Source organism: Pygocentrus nattereri, chromosome 27 (assembly GCF_015220715.1).
Source record: "Pygocentrus nattereri isolate fPygNat1 chromosome 27, fPygNat1.pri, whole genome shotgun sequence".
NCBI classification, from domain to species: Eukaryota; Metazoa; Chordata; class Actinopteri; order Characiformes; family Serrasalmidae; genus Pygocentrus; species Pygocentrus nattereri.
This window is the reverse complement of record NC_051237.1, coordinates 7540001-7560479: the sequence shown is the minus strand read 5'-3', so window position 1 is coordinate 7560479 and position 20479 is coordinate 7540001. Positions and strand designations below refer to the sequence as shown.

Here is a 20479-nt window from a genome sequence, read left to right as displayed (position 1 = left end):
GAAACTTGCGAAGTTGCCAAGTTTTGAAGTTTGTCTGAAAGATTCAGACCATGCAGACCTCATTTGCTGTAGTGTGTTTTTCTTTTTCTGTCCCCTTACGTTCTGTAAATGACTGCTCTCCAAATGTACTATTATTTTTTAAGGCCAGTCTTCTGACATCATGTCATACATTTCAAACACTTGACTGACATAACATGACAAAACTTAATTTTAATGAATATTTATACACCAATCACACAATATTATGACCACCTCGTTTCTACACTCGTCCATTTTATTAGTTGCACTTACTGTATAGGTAAACTTTGTGGACAGTGAGCGTAGAAACAAGGAGGTGGTCATTTTATGCCTGATCAGTATATATACACTATAAATATTTTTATAGGTGGACAAATGATTAACCACCTATAGAAATATTAAGCATGTTTCAAGACGTATACTTGATCCTTTGACCAGTAAACAGCTGTATTAAATCCAGCAGATGGTGCTATGAACTATAATGAATGAGAGACTGCCCACAAGTACAGAAAACAAGGCAACAAGTGAAACTGTTCCTTATCAATTATGCTAGTATTTTTGTCCATTCCTTTTGAATTGAGAATCCATGGGCTCTCAGCATAAACAGGTCTCACTTATATATGGTGTTAATTCTATATGCATACAACATATTTTAATTCTGTGCACCTTAAACATTACATCAAACCAGAAGTTGTGACATATCACATACAACAATCAGTTTTTGTTATTTGCATGTGGCATATTATTTTGGAACTTAACAGAAAAACTTAATACCCTTGGCTCAAGGAAACACAGAAGGCAGTTCATTTAAATGTATTTATTCATTTTAAAACCAAGATGGGATATTGTCAAAATGTGGGCAAAGATTAAAAAAAAAAAAAAAAATTAAGAACAGAAAAAAAGGGGGGGTGGGGTGGTTGGAAACCAAAACAATTTCAGTCACCCACCTGTCTCTTCCTTGAGTGTGCCTATGAGCTGAACAAGTTTGTGTGTATATATGCACTGGCAGTCTGGCCAACAGCAAAGGCTTTTACAGACCCACTTGCAAGAAGTGAGCACACATGATGAGTGAAAAGTACCTAAAACTAGCCACGCATTCTCCTTTCTGTGTGTGCATGCGTGCGTATATGTAGGACGGTCCTAAAGATGACTGCTTTCTAAGCTGGACTGAATATTGCACTCCCCAGAGATTCAGAAAACAAAGTGAAAATAACATGGCTCCATAAGAAAAGGAGGGGGAAAAAAAAAAAAAAAAAAAAAAAAAAAAAAAAAAAGTGTCCTGGCCCCAACCATCCTCCTGACAAGACACACTAATTATAGTGAATAAATACAGTCGACATTTAAAACCCAGTCTGACCCTAAATTAAAAGTGACTTCAAGGAAGGGGGGGTGGGGACAGCACTGCATTTCAAAGGAATGTTCTGGTTCCTCTGAACAACTTGAGTTGTTGTTTTAATAAAACACTGCCTTGTGATTTGTGTCATGTGTATTGTCTTTTCCAATTATAACAGTAATATTTATCATAATCAAAAACATCAGTATTTCACAATTGTAAATCTTTTCACCATAGTTGAAATAATTAATTTCAAAATAATGAAAAATAAGGAGCTAACCCAAGACTGTGCAATTGGGAAATCAGGAGGGGCTTCTGTTTATTGTAGCCTGTGACTGGTACACTGGTGACCAGAAGGCAGGCACGTCTGTGTGCTTTGACCTCTTTCATTCATACAGCTGGTGAATCCACAGATTAGCTTTCATTCATTACATCTGTGATCGATTAGCCATGACTCAGTATAAATCATCACAATAATTACCCACAACTTGTACTTTCTCCCCTAAGTGAATTTCCCACTAGTTGTGTACAACTTGACATGTTACTGGATGCAGCAGTTGGGACCGTTGGCATCCTTGAACCGCAGACGCATCTTAGGTCTGTATTTTTCGAGGTAAAGAAGCTGTTTGGAGTTGAAGGCTCCACGTCTCTTCCTAAAAACAAAATAGGCACTGAGTGAGATATAACCTGAGATAGAGAGGTACAATTCAAATTGTTCAGTTTGTGCATGTGTACTACATACTGTCGTATAAACTGCACTGCGTCCTCGTACTTCATCCCACTCTCGATCAATGCCAAGGCAACCAGTACTGGTGCCCTACGAAAGAAAGAGGGAAAGAAAGAAAGAAGAAAGCTGAACTAGTGCTGAGTACAAGCAGACAAAAGAATCAATATTTAATCCTTGCTCATGGAACGTGCCTATTCATGTTCATAGAATGTGGTTATTCATGTTCATGGAATGTGTAAATTCATATTCATGGAATGCATTTTGGCACATCTACTGTTGTGTATTCCAATACAACAATGCAAGCTAATCAGTGTTGCAAAAAACATGCTCAAAAGCATGTCCTGAGTTGTTCAAGGTTCACTGTCAAACTTTGATATGCTTAGAGTTTATATCAACTGCTTAGATAAGACTGAAAATTTCTATCTGTAATTTGTTTTTAAAACAAAAAAGGAAAAAGCTGAAAGCTGGTTCTTAAAATGATTCTTAAAAAAGATTTAAAGCATTTTTACTCATCTATCTGATAGGACAGATGACATATCTATCTGAATGTGACAGATGTGTCTCTTGCATTCATTAAAATGCAAGCACCCTCCCCCAAACCCGAATCCCCACGTGCTCCTGCAGACATGATTTCTCATGAGACACCTCTGCTCTTTGAGAATCAATGGCCATGTGGAAAGTGGTGCAGTTTGTTGCGTTTTAAGGTAAGATGGTGCCTGGCATGAATTTATGATGCATTCAACTAAACCAGCTATAAATTATTTATTTTTTAACATATCCCTTATTGCCAATATTCTGAAGGCCTTTGCTAATGAAATGCATTTGTTTTCGTGGCTTGCAAAAATGTACATTTCCAGCATTTGGTAGACGCTCTTATCCAGAGCAAGTTAGTATTAGGAGTCTTGCTCAAGGACACTTATTGGTATAGTGTAAGGTGCTTGCCCAGACAGGGGATAAAACCCCAGTCTACAGCAGTAAGTGTTGCCCACTACAAGTGTTGCCCACTACCAAGCACTAGACAGTTGTGATAAACTGACTGGTAGAAACAGTAGATGAGTCATGTACATAATCACAACACATCAGACTCAGGCACCGCATATTGAAAAATGACCAAATATCCGTTCATGCTATTCCACAGAACTCAATAGCTGGCCAAGGCTACTCAGCCTGATGTTTTTCAAAGTTTTATTCCATGATAAACACATTTCAGCAATCTGTAAATATGACATTTTTAAAACAGAAATGTATTAAAACCTAGATTCTGCCACAGTAACGAAAATGACTGTTTTGAATTCACTTACTGTCTAAAAAGAAACAATGTATTACTGCATAGGTTTCAATGTGAAGTTTGCTATAAATTACCAATGGTATTACATATTTAAGCTTGCACTTCGCTAAAAAGTAAAAATGCTGAAAGTAACTTCCATGTTTGGTTCATTAAAAAAGGTACTGCTGTTTGTTTCTAAATGGTCTGGTGAAAACTACAACAATAAGAGGTCAGAAGAGACCCCACTGAACCCTGGATGTTAAAAGCAGCAATTGACAACTATAAGCTACAGTGGCAAGAAAAAGTATGTGAACCTCTTGAAATTTTATGGTTTTCTGCATTAACTTGTCATAAAATGTGATCTGATCCTCATCCAAGTCAAGCATATCGACAAATATAATGTGCCCAAAATAATAACACAAAATATTTTTTATCCTTCATATCTTCATTGAGAACAACAATGAAAACATTATCGTGCTAGTGGATAAAGTATGTGAACCCTTGAGTTAATGATCTCAAAAAAGCTAATTGGAGTCATACCTGGAGTCTTGTTAAGAAAATGAGTTTGGAGGTGTGTACTAGAGCTACTTTGACTGATAAAAACCACTTAGACTTTTTGAGTTTGCTCCACACAAGAAGGATATGCGTATGTAAGCCATGCCTCGCCAAAAAGAGCTTTCAGAGGATCTATGATCAAAAATTGTTGCTTTACATAAAGCTGGAAAGGGTTACAAAGCAATTTCAAAGACTTTAGAAATTCACTAGTCTACAGTAAGGCAAACAATCTACAAATGGAGACAATTTGGGACTGTGGCTACTCTGCCAAGAAGTGGGCGCCCAGTCAAAATGACCCCAAGAGCACAACGGAGACTTATCAATGAGGTAAAGAAACAACCCCGAGTGACAGCCAAAGATTTGAAGGCGGCATTGATGCAGGCTAACATCTGTGTTCATGAATCTACAGTTCGTAAAACTTTGAACAAGCAGGGTGTATATGGCAGGACACCACGAAGGAAGCCGCTGCTTACTAAAAAGAACATTGCTGCATGCCTGAAGTTTGCAAAAGAGCACATTGACACTTCACAATGGTACTGGCAAAATGTTTTGTGGATAGATGAAACTAAGATTGAACTATTTGGAAAGAACACGCAGCGATACATCTGGCGTAAAAAAGGCACTGCACATCACCATAAAAATATCATCCCAACCGTCAAGTATGGTGGAGGGAACATAATGATTTGGGCCTGCTTTGCTGCATCAGGGCCTGGTCAGCTTACGGTCATTGAGGGGAAGATGAATTCCCAAGTGTATCAAAAAATTCTACAGGATAATGTGAGAGAGTCTGTACGCCAGCTGAAACTATATAGAAGTTGGGACAGGACAATGACCCAAAACACCGGAGCAAGTCAACAACAGAATGGCTTATGAAAAACAAAATCCGCCTTTTGGAGTGGCCAAGTCAGAGCCCAGATCTCAACCCTATAGAAATGCTATGGACTGACTTGAAGAGAGCTGTACACGAGGCATCCAAGGAACATGACAGAGCTAAAGCAGTTCTGCCAGGAAGAATGGGCTAAAATTCCTCCTGAATGATGTGCAGGTCTGATCCACAGCTACAGGAAACGCCTGGTTGAGGTTATTGCTGCCAAGGGAGGGTCAACCAGCTATTAATTCCAAGGGTTCACATACTTTTTCCACTATCACTTTAAATGTTGAATGAGTGTGTTCAATAAGGTCCTGAAAGAAAATTTATTTTTGTGCGTTATTATTTTGGGCACATTATATTTGTCGATATGCTTGACTTGGATGAGGATCAGATCCCATTTTATGACAAATTAATGCAGAAGACCATAAAATTTCAAGAGGTTCACAAACTTTTTCTTGCCACTGTATATTATCTACTATGAGCACATTTTGCACTCTAGAGCATAACATTTTATTTATTTATATATATGAGATATAATAGCCAATAAGGCTTGCAGAAATAGGCAGGATGCCATCTCATTTGTCCTAAAACGAGAGGCTAAAAGTTTCACTCACCGGCCCAAGCCCGCCACACAGTGGACCGCAATACAGCATCCTGGTTCATCTCGGAACTTGGTCTTCAACAGGTTTAACCAATCATCAACAATCTGGGTGGGGGGTGGAGCTCCATCATCAAAAGGCCAGTCCTGTGTACACAGCATGAACATATATAAATCTGAAAGACATAAGGTAATGTTCTATGCATATTTCGAAGTGTAGACCTTTTCATTGAATAGGGTGTCCATTCTTATATGCAAAGGGCCAGTGTAGCTGCAGGCTTTCATTCCAAACAAGCTGGAGCTCACCTGATTCAACTCATTTAATTAGTTGGTCTTCAACTTCAGCAAACTGATCATTTGAGCTCTTGCTTTGTTGGAATAAAAACCTGCAAGCATATCAGCCCTTTGTGGATAAGACTGGACACCCCTGCAATAGATCAAGTTGCACTATTCCACGGTCTTTAATGACGAAGTGTATATAGCAGTGTTAAATGACCTCTGGTTGTGTTATAAACAATAGCTGAGAGTACTTTCTGGAATCACTGCCGCATTCTTGCACCAATAGTTCAACCAAACAGCCTTCCACTCAACCAAGCTGAAAAATGTTCAACATCAGTGGAAAGCTCAGCTCATCATGTATCACTTGACAAAATAACCAACCAAAAAAAGAGGGCAGATAAAACTGAACCAAAGTATGAACGCTGGCTATAGAGTAGGACAGATTTGTCCTACATTTGTGATAAAAAAAAAATAAACAAGCTTAGCCGGACAAATAATATTAATTTACTGGCATATGTACCGTTCTGTAAATTGTTATTACCAACGTTTGCTTAAAACAGATAAGGAGTATCCCTCGCCATTGTAGCTTGGTGAGTACTTTGTGTTAAAGTAGAAATACATTTGTAGTTTTCAAAGCACTTGCTAAAGTTGCTAATGTTTGCATGCCTCCCTACCCTTTCCAATTGTTTTAACTTTTAAATTATGAACTTTGGCAAAGTCAAACTAGTCTTTCATCCCCCCCTCTATTGGATGCGCTGAGATTTTGAAGAAGGCTGAAAAATCGACAACCCTCCACTTATGCTCTGTTAAATGATGCTAGTGGAACTGTGAGAAAAGTCTGTACAGCCGAGGCATTTATGAACTGCAAGTCTAACAGCAGAATGGTTTCTATTAGAGTAATCTGCAGAGCCACAAAGACAGTAAGGCCCATAGGCCAGCTCTGAACTGAAAAGCGTTGTGAAGGAGCATGGAGTTCTCACGAGCTGTTCTTGGGCATCCAGCCACAGAGATCTGGCCTTTCCCCAGCCAAGCTGTACAAAGAAGAGCTACAGCCGAGAGAATGCAGGAGGGGTGGTTTGAGACAAAGAAAAGGAGAAGAGAGCCCAAAGATGAAGAGATAAGGTGAGGCTAAAAAGATGAGATCAGGACGGAAAGGCAGAGAGAAAGAAGGAGAAAGATAAAGAGATAACAGCGAGTCACAGAACCGTGAGAGAGAGGGAAAAGGGAAGAATGAAAGGAGACTGGGGAAGCTCTTTGAGACAGGAGGTATCAAGTTCACTGACATGACGCACAAGTCTGATGTCATCTGGAGGGAGTAGTATGGTTTTCTGGTAAATCCATTGTTGAGATCTTTGCTAACCAAAGCTTAGCAGAGAAGTCAATTATCACTACAGAAAGACAGACTGCAAGGGAAGAAAGAAAGAAATAAAGAGAAATGAAAGAGGAAAAAGATTGAGGTGGAGAGACGGAAAAGGGATTGGCTGGCAGCCGTGTGTCTCTGCAGCTGTCCAAGTTGCCCTGCTCCTGCTGACCTCTCTCCTCAGGCTCACTCTCGGCTAAAACAGGTTCTGTGTCTCTACTTCACACTTGCTCTCTCCTTTTCACTGTGCTCTTATGCTCACACATAGAAGTGCATGCCCCCAGAAGCCCCCAAAAGTGCGATTCGGATGGGATTAGCTTTACAGGGCGAGGCTGGTTGTAAATTTTACCACAATGTCTATAATGTTTTTATAATATAATGTTAATGACCAATTTGCACAGGATAAGAAATCTCATTCTAAATTACAGAAATGGGAGTGGCTTCTTGATTTGCTCATTGTCGACTCACCAAAAAGCTCCATGTGCAACACGTTCAGCTATTCACGAGTAGAAAATGTTTAAACTTTTAATTTAACAATAATTTCATTCACCCTAACCATCTACCTAGCTGTCATAAGTGAACACGTTGGGCACTGTCATCAGAAAACAGTCAACCTCACCACATAAAATCAAACCTATTACTCTACACATTTTAATGTTTGCTGTCATATACTTGAAGTAATATTGTACAGAGTTGGATTGCAGAGAATAAAGCCAAATGCTTCTGTGCCTCCGTGCGAGAAAAAAAAACTGCAAACTTCTTTTCCACAGGATACAATGGAATATTTACTGACATGACAATTCATATAGGTTTAGTCATTTCTATGTTTTGTAGCAGATAAAAGACTCTGGATATTTACTGAAGTGGCAGCATGCAGTGCCTAATAATTACTGACACGGTGGATGCTGATGGGATTAAAATCACTAACACCAGTAATAATTACTTTAATCCACCACCCCATGTTAAAGTAATCCTATCTGAATAACACTTTCCTTTCTCCCATTTATATGTATACAACCCACTTTCATATCACCATCATATCCTTGTTTGATCAAGAGGTTCTGACTATACAACACATCAAAAAAATAACTAGCCCTACAGTTATACTCTTTAAAAAAAACTGTTTAAGTCACTGATAAGCAAGTCTGCTGCACTAGAGAGATGCAATATTTGTCTTTCCAGTGAACAAATAGCCAAATGACATAAGCCTCATGTCACCTGGAGTGTGGGGATTTTCCTAACCTGTTTATAGTTCCTTATAGTTCCAGGACACTATGCTCTCTGCTTTAGCTTCCAGGAAGCAATGCCTTTATTCCTTTTCCAGCACATTCCTTTCTTTTTAATTCCTAAATAATTCTAGCTGGACCATGACCAAACAGCACTTCCAGGAAAAAAGGTGCTATGGAGGGCTGGGAGAAATGTTTCTAGGATTAAAACAAGTCACAGTCTGAAATTTCCTCCTTTTAAAAAAAAAACCAAAAACCTAAGATTACACTACCCAATGGCTTAATACATAACTGCACTGAGTTTCAGTTTCAAAACGGTCTTGTACAACCACAGGCATGAGCCATTAAACATCATATCCTCAGAATATTGCGTGAATTCTGATTTAGTATTTTAACGATTTTAGCAGATGTCATCATATGTTAGCTGAAAATTAATTTCTATACAAATAATTCTGATTAACAATTTAATTATCTTTATGGTATGCAACTATGAAAGAAGTCTAAAGTGACCAAACTGCTATCTTGCTTCCTAGCTAACAATACTTAGTAGCATCCAACTGAAGACAGACACAGCTTGAGAACAAATAAACATTACTATGTATTCATTTTCTAATCTTTCATTTACAAGCATTTGCCCCAACACAGCTGATAATGTCTCTAATTCACACAGAAAATTCACATTCTGTTTGAAACCAACAACTGATCATCATCTTAAATTACTGCAATCCTGCGATTATGTAATAACTGACAGGCCTGTTTTTTTGCATAAAATCTAACTATACTAGCTTGTTTTCAGTGTTCCTCAGAGGGGAGAAAGAAAAGAGCAATTACATGCAGTACCATATTGCTATCAACAATGTTCAAGTAACCATGAAGCAATAAAATAATCCCACACATATTCTGATGTTACAGCAGTTATGTACTCTCTCAGGCTATACCATAATACATAAATAACCCTTGCCCACATAAAATAAATACATTTGATATAACTAAAAACATTATTCATTTGAGCGGTTATATCGAAATTAACCCATGATATATGTATATAGCAAGTGGAGACAGAGACACATGGGGTAAGGGAATGTTTTGGGTACTTACTTTAAAAACTTCTAAGATATGTGGGTGTCATGATAAAGGCTTTTCATGTCACCTGCATAAAAGCTCACAAAGACTGCCTTCTCTGAATTCTTGAGGCTTCTTCACTCCCCTTCCCTTCTACAACCGTACTGCAACTACTTTGTTCTAACTCCACCTGCACAGAAACTCCCTTAAGGGCTTACTATAGGACAGCAGTATGTTACGATACTGCTTGCATTCCTTGCTTTGTTTACAGTTATTCTTGTACAGACTTGTGCACTGGGAGGAAATACTGACAGCTGTTTGTGATGGTACTGCACCCTCGCTGGTGGTTGTGAGAGTTATGAGTCAGTGATCGCTTTTTGCATGGTAGAACACTACCGCTCCTGTTACTCTGAGGTTTAAACAGAGAGGGCATCTGCTTTTCTTTAAAACCGAGGACAATGTAAGAGTGGACTACAGAGCAAGTGAGTGAGTAAGAATGAGGGGTGTGTCTGTGTGCAAGAGCTATTCTGCTAGAGATCTATACAACAGTACTCACCAGGACTTGGATGCCCTCCCTTTCTACCGGCGCCTTGTCATAAGTGGCCTCACACACACGCACAAGTGTGTTTACCTTAAATTTCTTCAGCTCCTAAAGAGGAAATCAGATGAGGAAAGGTTACGTCTCTGTAACCCTCACAAAATGAAAGCAGAATCACATTTTATAACACACACGTACCTCTGTGAACTTGTTGAGTGTAGAGTTGGTAGGGTTATGCGTGATGAGGAACTTCATGCACTCGTAGGAAATTTCAACAGCGGCAGGGCGATTCATGTTGGCGAGACGGCTTTAAAACAGTTACAATAAAAAAAAAAGTATGATTCCTTTTCTGTAAAAAATGCTTTGGCTCAGATTCAGCAAGGACTTGTAGTACAAAAAAATAAATAAAAAAAATGAGTATGGGTGAGATGGAGGGCACTGGACTACAGGAAGTTGTAAAATCAAAAGTTAAAAAGAAAAAAGGATAGATGATCTAATCCACAGTGCTCGAGGGATGTATGAAAACAGGATGAAAAGGTAAAAAAAAAAAAATTAATAAAATAATGAAAAAAATAAAATAAAAAGGGGACTACCCTTCAGTCATCCAATGAGACAATTGTAGATTACCCCATTCAGGAGAGGTGTTTCTGACTGACTGTACAGACAGAAAGCTTCAGGGGAGGAAGGGAGTTCTCGTTTGCACTCAGGCAGAGGACTACGCGTGATCCCAGGGGGGATATATATGAGAGAGAGAGAGAGACACTAGGCCCAGTGTGCTAGTCGTCAGGGGGGTTTCTGGGTAGCGTAGTCCCGCAGGGGGCTGATGATTCACTTGTTCTCAAAGGCAAGGTGCTGAGCCTGGCAAAAGTCTCCACTCACAAACGCCATAAATGTGCGGCCCAAATCTACACAGAAACACTGCCAAGAGAAAAGAAACAAACATCAGAACTGTCACTACTGTACAGTTTATAATTCATTTCGCACTTTTGGACCTAAAGAGGATAATTCAAATCCTGATAAATCCTAGATCATTGCATTTCTAGACAAAGAAATTTTGCAGAACAATATTTTAACACTTCAAAATGTCTGTCTGTGTAGGCTGCGGAAACAAATTTTCATTACAATTTCATAACTGTAAATGAAAAAAAAAAAATTATGTTCAACTTCAGCAGATACATTCTGTATTTCAGATATTAAAAAAGCAAAGATCCAATGCAAACCTTTTTGCCATTCTGGGAAAAATAACACTTAAGCATAAATGTACTGCCTTTGAAAACAATCAAACAGCATTGCTATTAGGTACAGCTGGACTGAGGGGCAGGCAATATGTTTTTAAAAAGGAATTGGTTATTGTACACTGACAAACCAAATTCCTTTATTTAGGTTACATTAACATCTGAAGGATGTTTCTGCACTGGTTCAAATGCTAGCCAGCAAGCAAGCTAGAAGTTGTGCATTGTCAACAATAACAGGACAATATCAACAAGAATCTGGATGATGTCAAAATATCTAAGTGCGCTTAATGTAAAAAGCAGAAAGTGAGAACCCCTAAATTCATTAATTGGACAGAAGAACACATACCATACAGAGGGATGGAAAAAAGAACAGAGATTAACAGACAGAAAGGAGTAAAAAGAGACAGAAACATACAGGAAAAAAAAGCATAAAGAAGTTGTCAGATGTAAAGAAGTGTGAAAGTGAACTGGTTCATTAGAAAACTGTCAAAAGGCAATCACAAGGTGGGGATTGGGGCAGACAGCTTCCAAAAAAAAAAAAATCCAAACTGTTTCAGCCACATACTTTTTTTCACCTACAGAAAAAAAGCCCATGTACACATGGACAGACACACATTTGCACACAAAAACAGGGACCTTGCCATTAGGGCATACTTTCAAGACAATAAATAAGATCTTTGAAATGACTTCAGGGAACTGTAAAGGACAAAAAGCATACTCAAAAGCTATTTGAAGACCACTAAACGACAGGCACGCAGTCAAAGAGAAAGCCAACAGGCTGGGTGATTTGTGCCTGAACCTGACAAAGGCGGTCAAAAAATAAATAAATAAATAAATAAATATTTAAAAAAAAAAAAAATCAACAGAAACTCTTTTAAACTGGGAAACTGCAAAAGTAGTGGATAACTGAGCCTGAATTATTATTCCTACAGTACAACAAAGATGCATTAAGAGAGACAGATCTTTATGGCACAGTGCTTTGTCTTTAAGCAAATTAATTGACCTATCAGTAAACCCTGTAGATAGTATCAACTTAGCTCTCCAATTGCAGCTGCTTAGACAACATTCAAACAGCTCACTTCCCCTGGCTCTTCTGGGAACTCATGCAAATCACACAGCCATATTTGCAAGCCCCTCCAGTAATTGCCTCTGATCAGAGATGTAGCTAGTTAAAAACAATGCACAGTGCCATAACTTTATTATAAGAATTTATGAAACCTTAAGTGTGGGACTCCAAAGTCTCCACCATACAGTGTGATATGTGGAACAATGACTGGACAACTTGTTTACTTTTCACGGAAAAAGAACACACAAACTACAGTAACATTTCAAATGGATATATGATGTATTTATTGTACTCAAGATGATGTTCAGGTGATGCTGTGCAAATAAAAATCTATTTTATTCATTTTAGTGCATTTGTAACCCTCTACAAATAAAATAAAATAAAAAAGTCACATCTCATTGTAATGCTAAACCAGAAATAATTAGATTTAGCAAGATTCAGATACTACGGTCAGCCCACAATTCCCGTATGTGGCATCTGAACAAGTCATGTTACCTTTACAGGTTTCATATCAATATCAATAAGGGTGTAAAGCCAGGAATACTACCACCACTTACCTAAACTAATGAAGCCCTTCAGATGAATGAGGAAACATCATGAGGCATATACCACCAAGTCCAGCTACCTTCACTTACAACTCAGACAATTCAATGACGCGAATAACTGAAAACCTTCATAAACAAATGATGGAATGTCTTATGAAAGAAGTGTTTTGAAGAATGGTCGCCAGTGAAACTGACAGAATCCATGCCACAAAACCCCATCATTAGGTTAGGGTTGATGATTGTCTCAGTGACAATGTTTTCTACAATCTCGTTGGATTCTTCCGTAAGTGTCCTGGGACTTCAGTTGTACTGAGGATTTAAGGATTTAAATCTTGTTCATACTTTATGCTGACTATATACCTTATATAAAACGTGAAATTATGTTCCCAAAACAAACAAAAAAAAAAAACTTCAGTGACGATGCATGCAATGCTGTGATGATGTACAGTAGAACCAGCAAAAGCTAGAAACTTCCGGTGAGAATTGAGCTTCTTTCTCTAGCACCAAGACTAACAAGTAAGAGGCTCTTGTTGTGTCTTGTAATTCATGCATCAACCACACGCACACACCAGCTGCATCCCGCGTGAACACAGTGACAACAAAAAAGGAACTTTTCTCAGAAATGACAGTTTCATGTCTCCCTATTCTGTGAAATACAGCTACTAGTTAACCAGCAGAGGGGTCATTAGGTACATAATACTGCCAGTTTCCTATTTGTGTTCCTTCCCCTCCTTTGCGTATTTTATATTTCTGTTTCTCTCTCTTGCACTCCCTTACTCATTCACCTAAGAGAATGCAATGAGAAATTTGTCTACTTTGCCTCCCAGCACTGTCTTTTAATACATGGAACACAGCAGTCCAAAGGGGCAATAGAGCTAAGGAGAGCTACACCTCCATGAGGTTCCATGACTGTGACTTTCCACCGCTCAAACTAGAGCAGCAAATGTTCTCTTTGTCTCTTTAACACATAATTGCAAAGTTAGTATGAACATTCACATTTAGACACATTGTTGTGAAGTACATCTCTGTGGTAGTGGCAAATTTATTTGCATGCTCAAAGGGAAGAAATCAGAACTGTCTCGTTAATAAACAAATAAATAAACATAAATCAGTGATCTGTCTTTCACAAATGTTTTGTGCAAGCTTGTTGTTTTAACAAAAACAGCATAAAGAAACCTGAGACCGGTCTGCCCAATGCCTTGTCCCACTTCTCCCAGGCACTCCTTAGCTACAATGAAACATGAGGGATTATGGGGCTTTTGAATGGCTAATATGCCCACTGTGGAGTGCTAATCCCCCCTCAGATCCCTTCGATTTAAGCTACAAATCCTGCCAAGGCACTAGAGCTGTGTTGCACTGTGTCTTCATGCAACAAAATGCATCCAGCACACACACTGCAGATATGGGACAGAAGTCAGCCAGAGGACCTGGAGAACGTAAGGACACACAGGACAAGGGCTCTGCCTGGAAGCAGCTGATTAGGGGAACACAGAATGATAATGAGAATTATGGATGGGTTTCTACTAAGCAAAAACTCAAAAATAAATTAATGACACACAAGCTGTGATCTTTGTACAAGCGTTCATGCTGAAATGCAATCTGAAGTGGGGATGGGGCTGTCTGTAACTCGTGTCTGAGCAAATGACCCAGAGCTTCCATACTATCTGAGTCAGCTGCACGGTCTCCCTCCTTCCCATGACAGGCCTGCAGCTGTAGGGGAAAGCCTCTAAGGTAAGCTGCTCTATCTCTAGTTGGCTAAGGATAGGGCGAGTGAGATTAGCGGCCTTGGGCTGGGGGACAGGGAGAACACAACGCAGGAGAAAGTGAGATAAGGCCCCTGCCAGATCACATACCCATACTCCCCTGTCGAGACTAAGACAGACAGACCAATCTTGAGGCAAAGTTTAGTGTGTAACTACAATTTGTACCCTGTACCAATTTTGAGTTTTCACCAGCATAAATAGGGAGTGATACTGTGTCTCAGGCAAGATACCTTCATGCTATGTATATAGTACACATAACACACCCAAAGGAAAAACATACACCCACTTACTCGCAGACAATTCAGAGAAACCCCTCCCTGACCAACATGACAAATGTTGTCATAACCCAATACACACACGCTGTTTTATTGTGTGATCTTTTCCTTTGGCCAAGGTGGCAGCGTCCCCCCCTTCTGCTGCCACTGACTGCAGAGTCATAAAGCTTAAATAAGGGCAAAACCACTGATAATTTAAGATACGTAGGAAAAACGGAAACTAAACACTATCATTATTTGTGTATCGTTTAAATTATAAACATACTCATGGTGACAACAGAACTTAATCAAAGACATACATATAAACATTATCAAATTTTCCTTCCTTTTTCACAGAGAGAGCAGGGGACACTGCTAGGACTAATAGAACCAGACAGCATGGATTAAAAATGAGTGGACATTCTGAACAATTCTATCTACTTTCCTAATAAACATATTTGTTATGTGCATGAAGAAAATACACAGCTTAATGATGTATTGGACTAGGGCTGAACAGTTATTCATAGTAACATCTAAATTGCAATCTGAAAGATGCAATTTTCAAATCACTGGTCATCTTGAGGGGAAAAAAGGCTGGGAGCTTAATTAATTAATTGCATTTCAATTTCAGCCACAGGTATCCCCATGAACAGGTAAATTAACTAGCCTTTTTTTTTAGCAGATGTAAGCAAGAAGCACTTGAATATTCTAGTCAGGTGTTTTGGAAGTAAATTCTCCAGAGTGGTAGATGTTTTTTAAACAAATGGTTGGGTGAAAAAAAATAACCTTCATTTGACTATATTTTATAAAGACCTGGATACTGTGCGATACACGTTTCAGGAACGCATTTAGGGAAGAGATTTGGCTGACTATTAAATTTTAGTGTTTGTTGGCAAGGTTAGCTCCAGTTCTTAACGAAGTAAGCAAAATTTGGACACCCAACATGTCTTAGTGACCACATCTGGGGCAAAACTGTTCCTTTAAGCCTTGACAACTGTAGACGTGAAGCTCAAATTCACAAAGTAACAACTCACACAATGGTGGTGAGTGTTTGACAGTCTTTGCTCACTTATTAACTACTCAGTTCTTATGACAGTCACGGTGTCATGTTGCTGTGATTATACTGTTGTCTTCTCTGGCATCAACACAAAGCAGAACATTCAGAAAACAAAATTACTAAATCGATCCAATTAATTGAAGGAACGGTATCTTTATCTGGTGTATTTATCATTTTAATTCAGTACACAAAAAAAAAAGAACCATAATTAATCTAAACCTTATGTTTTTTTAGTGACAATTTGCAGTTGTAGAGAAGGCTGTGGCAGCAGGAGGCCCTATAACAAGGTCCCTATAACAATCCCTGCCACAATGTGCCCTACATTTCTTTGGAAATCTACACAACAATACTCCTGGAACAGTACATGAACACTGAGACTGTGCAACAAGGCCTTCAAATGAATGTGTTGATTATAAAAAAATAATCAGTTATCAAATTAGGACTGTGCACCACCAAGTCACAAAAGCCTCAATTCTCCATTGAGATAGGACCTGTTCGAGAGGTAAAAGTCCAATGCCAGCATGATGAGAGAGAACCGCAGCCAGTGACCAACTACAGACAAGAAGATTTACGCTTACCAAAGTGCACCCTTACACTAGCACACAGACGTATTGAAAGGACACGTAATGAGCAATTCATCCACAATCTGAAATAATGATCAAGCTGCTTTAACAAACTTTGTGTGTCAGGCATCAAGAATGAATGAAAAGGCAAGTTGGATCAAATCAGGTACCCACACAGACAGTTGATAAACAGGTAATAAAAATGCTTACACTCTTGAGAGCAGTAGTCATTTTTGCAAAAGGGGTCTGCACCGTCTTTTCCCTACATTCCAGGAACAGACCGTTTTAAAGGATAAGTCACCTGACAATTCTGACATTCTTGCAACAGACCGCAGAGAACGAGACATGACCCCTCTGTGCCCATAAGAGGCAATAATTTAATGACTAAAAATGAGAACTGTACATTGTTCCGCATAAAGATCAAGAATAAAGACGTAAGTTTATATCAGGCCAGAAAGTGCTGACTCTTGTGCCAACCAAATACTTTCAGGTCATGTTTATACATGTTTAACCAACACAGAAGGTTAAAGGAACCTGACTGTGGGCAGAGGCTCTTTGCTTTGTTTGCCAACAAGTACAGAAGCACTTGACAGTTTGAATTCCAGGTATTCATAAACACTAAGAAGACAATTGGTACCATTCTCTGAAAAGCTCTGCTTAAGAGCCTGAGAACAGAATCAGGGTGGCAGTGGTGTAATACCCATATTCAGTATGTGGTAAGCTCAATAATTAGCTTAGCATGCATCACTAAAAACTGAAGAGTGCAGACACCACCGAAAGGAAGAAAAACAGAGGTGGGAAGACCAGAAGATCACAGGGCCAGATCAGCAAGTTTGTACAACAATGTTGCCAATTTAAACAGCAATACTAATTCAGACTATGGACAGAAATAAAACCGCATGATTATAGCCAGAAATAAAAATGCATAAAATATACTGAGGATCTATAAATACACCTGAAGACGTTTCTAACACCACACACATTCCAGTGGTATGTCGGTCTACATTCTTCAAGCAACTCCACACCATGAATCCTGAGGAGCTCACCACTTCATCCCCACAGCCATTTTTCTCATGACCGATGAAAAACATCAATTGTATACTCATTTTTAAGGTCAGTAGTTGCATCAACACATTATGACAAAACATCCCCTTTATGCAGCAAAGCTTACTTATCACACACAGGGCCAACTGCTGGGCACAGCCTGATAAACCATGCTAACAGCAGAAGCACAAATGGCAGTGTCTACAAAGCTCACACCATAGTGGCAGACAACTCTAAAGCCATAATGAGATTTTTTTACTTATTTATTTTAAAGGTAACTTTAGAAAAAACGTTTCTCAGCTTGCTTTTATCTATGCACAACAAATTTGTCTATAACATCTAACTTTTTTTTTTTACAACAAAGGAACAGCATTAACAAGTTTTTTTATTTTTATTTTGCTGCAAATGCTTTAGAACACAAGAAATACTCGCTTTGTTTGGAGAAAACCAACAGATTTTTTTTTATCCATTTCTGAGCCCTGCTTCTACGGCCGAGCAATGACAATATTGAACATTCATGACAAATTACATCACGATGCTACACAATACAACTTTCTTACCATGTTGTGGATATTGTCAGTACATCCTGAACACTGACCAACTGCATGTTTCACTACAAAGAGAGCATAATTAGGCCTAGTTAACAACATTTTAGCAATATGTAAAACACTGGGGGGAAAAAACACGGTGTATTTAATACTATAAAGTATTTTTTGAATTTGGCATTACTTGTTCTTCGCCTCTGCGCGACCCTGAGGGAGAAGTGGCTTAGAAAATGGATGGATGGATGCTCTTCACCTGTTTCAAGCAATTAGATGCCAGAAAAACTAAATATTGTGACATCTCATGCACTGAGAACATTTCTTGAGGCATTGTGAATAAGTATTATATTTTTGCCATATCACCCATCCCCAGCTGCTAATGACCAAGTAAGAAACTTTATTCTTATTTTAGTATGATGACTGTCATTTCTGCTGTTGGTTTTGGGTTATTACTCCCGACAAAATATGCATTAAAACCAACTAGTTTTGATCTTCAGACTAATATTTCTTATTTAAACAAGCAAGAGACTGGCATAGAGAAATAAAATAATGCTACTGTTGAGTGACGATATATACAATGTAAACAGCAACATTCCCTGGAAGCTGGCATATCTTTAGCAGGCAAATCTAACCTTGGGCTTGTGGCAGCTTCTTCCACACCAACCTATGACCTCATGGATAGCTCAAATCAAACAGCTTTGCATACATAAATAAATGGCATCACCACACAGCATCATTACTCTACTTACTAAAAGAAAGCTGGATGTGTAACTTGTTACTGTACTTGGAGAGCAAAGGAAAGCACAAGCCTCCAAATTCTGCTTCATGACGGTGGGAGATCAGGACATTCTTACTTGTCAATAAGCATGATTGCTATGTTCCAGAGAACCTCTGACTATGGATGGAGAATGACTGCTGAAGTCTGGACATAAATATCAGTGGAAAGGCTCTGACAGGGTCTAAATCGTATAAAATAAAGCCTTCATTTTTTCCAGCTTACAGGAGAAACCAGTGTCATCTATGGTAATCCTCATGAACTTGAGAAGGGGGGCAGATATCAAATGACTGACATTACAAAAGAACAATGAAGAAAAATCACCTGAGATCACAACAAATAAAGTTGACACTGGCATCAAATCTATTAAAAAAATAAACCAAAAAAAAAAAAAAAGATAAATTTGGTCTTGCGAAACCTGAAAGTTCAGAGCAGGCTTTGTCCTCTACTTTGTACATATCTTCAACTTATTAAATTAATGGGGGGGGATTTATTATCATATCGAAGAAGAAGAAAAAAAGAAGATGTGCATGTGAATGTATTTATGTGTATGTATTTAAAGAACTCTTCATCTCGGTGACAGCTCAAAGTATCCATTTGAAACTATATTAGCCAATGCCACAAATCATTTATCATCATTTAAAAAGACATCAGAAAGACATATCATTTAAAATAAACACAATGTTAATGAAACTCATTTTGAAATGTTTGTGTTCACTGACTGTATGATTAAAGGCGGAATCCCACAGTTTAGAAGCATAGTAACTGAAAGAGGTCTCTTGAATCTCCTCTCGTTTTCTGTATTTTACTAAAGGTATTTGCAGAAAGCTGGAAACCGCAGATATAAGATCACATACAGGAACATAAACCGATAGACGTTCTGTGAGGTAAGCGGGTGCTAGGCTATTCAGAGCCTTAAAAACTATTAACAGAATTTTAAATAGTATCCTAAAAGATACACGTAGCGAGTACAGTTCTTGCAAAACAGGGGTGATATGAGCTGTCGTTTTTTTTGTTAGGAACCATGTTGTCACATTTTGTATGAGTTGTAGAGGATGTACTGTTTTCTTACAAAGCCTGATAAAAAGAGCATTAAAATAATCAAAACTGCCTGTAACCAATGCAAATTTTGTGACATCCACTGAGACATATCAGACACCCAGCTGATAAGCTTGTGAACAAAGTCTTGACTATCAAAAAGAGTGGAAATTAATAATTGCATGTCATCAGCTTAGCTATGAAAACTGATATTACGTTTCCTAATGACAACAGTGTATTTGTATTTGGTGATTTACGTTTTGGCCTTAATAAAGTTAATGATCCATGCTTTCTGTATACTGGTGCTCTACGCTGAAAGAATGCCCTGAAAAACATGAGAGAAACTGCTTTAAATGGACAGCTTTGCTCAACTTAATGATCTTATACCAAAGGAACACCATACTATGTCTTAGGTCTTCAAACACAGAGACTGAATTAGTTTCTGTACTTGGATATTGTATTCTCTGGCAGTTAGCAGAAAAGGTCATGTAACTGTAATATAATGATTTGCCATCTTGTGTCACTCCTACCAGTGATTACAAAATTCAGGAATGGAAACTGGATTCAAGGTCCGGATCTGAAGACCTCTGTCCTACACAGCGTATTTCTAAGGACGTGGCAACAGGGTAACCACTTAACTGCGGTAAACGGTTAAACTGGGTTTAAGGTTTACCTTTGTGACAATATCTTGCACTGCACTGGAAAAGCACAGAGATAGCATGTGAGTAGAACCTTAATCTTTGTCAAATATAGGAACAAAAAA

General features: G+C 38.5%; 1 protein-coding gene across 2 annotated transcripts in view; it reads right to left on the bottom strand.

Annotated features, from left to right (window-relative positions):
- Nucleotides 1–820: 820 nt before the first annotated feature.
- The window catches only part of ptp4a2b (protein tyrosine phosphatase 4A2b), a 23631-nt gene continuing 3972 nt past the window's right edge, over nt 821–20479 (bottom strand). The window contains exons 2-7 of one of the 2 annotated variants that reach the window (XM_017694286.2): nt 10428–10752; nt 10033–10141; nt 9853–9945; nt 5386–5516; nt 2094–2168; nt 821–2004 (exon numbers count right to left, since the gene is read on the bottom strand). In XM_017694286.2, coding sequence (XP_017549775.1) covers nt 1893–2004; nt 2094–2168; nt 5386–5516; nt 9853–9945; nt 10033–10141; nt 10428–10438 — 531 coding nt within the window. In that variant the 5' untranslated portion in view covers nt 10439–10752 and the 3' untranslated portion in view covers nt 821–1892. The remainder of the gene's footprint in view (nt 2005–2093; nt 2169–5385; nt 5517–9852; nt 9946–10032; nt 10142–10427; nt 10753–20479) is intronic. The other variant, XM_017694295.2, reaches the window with a different exon arrangement.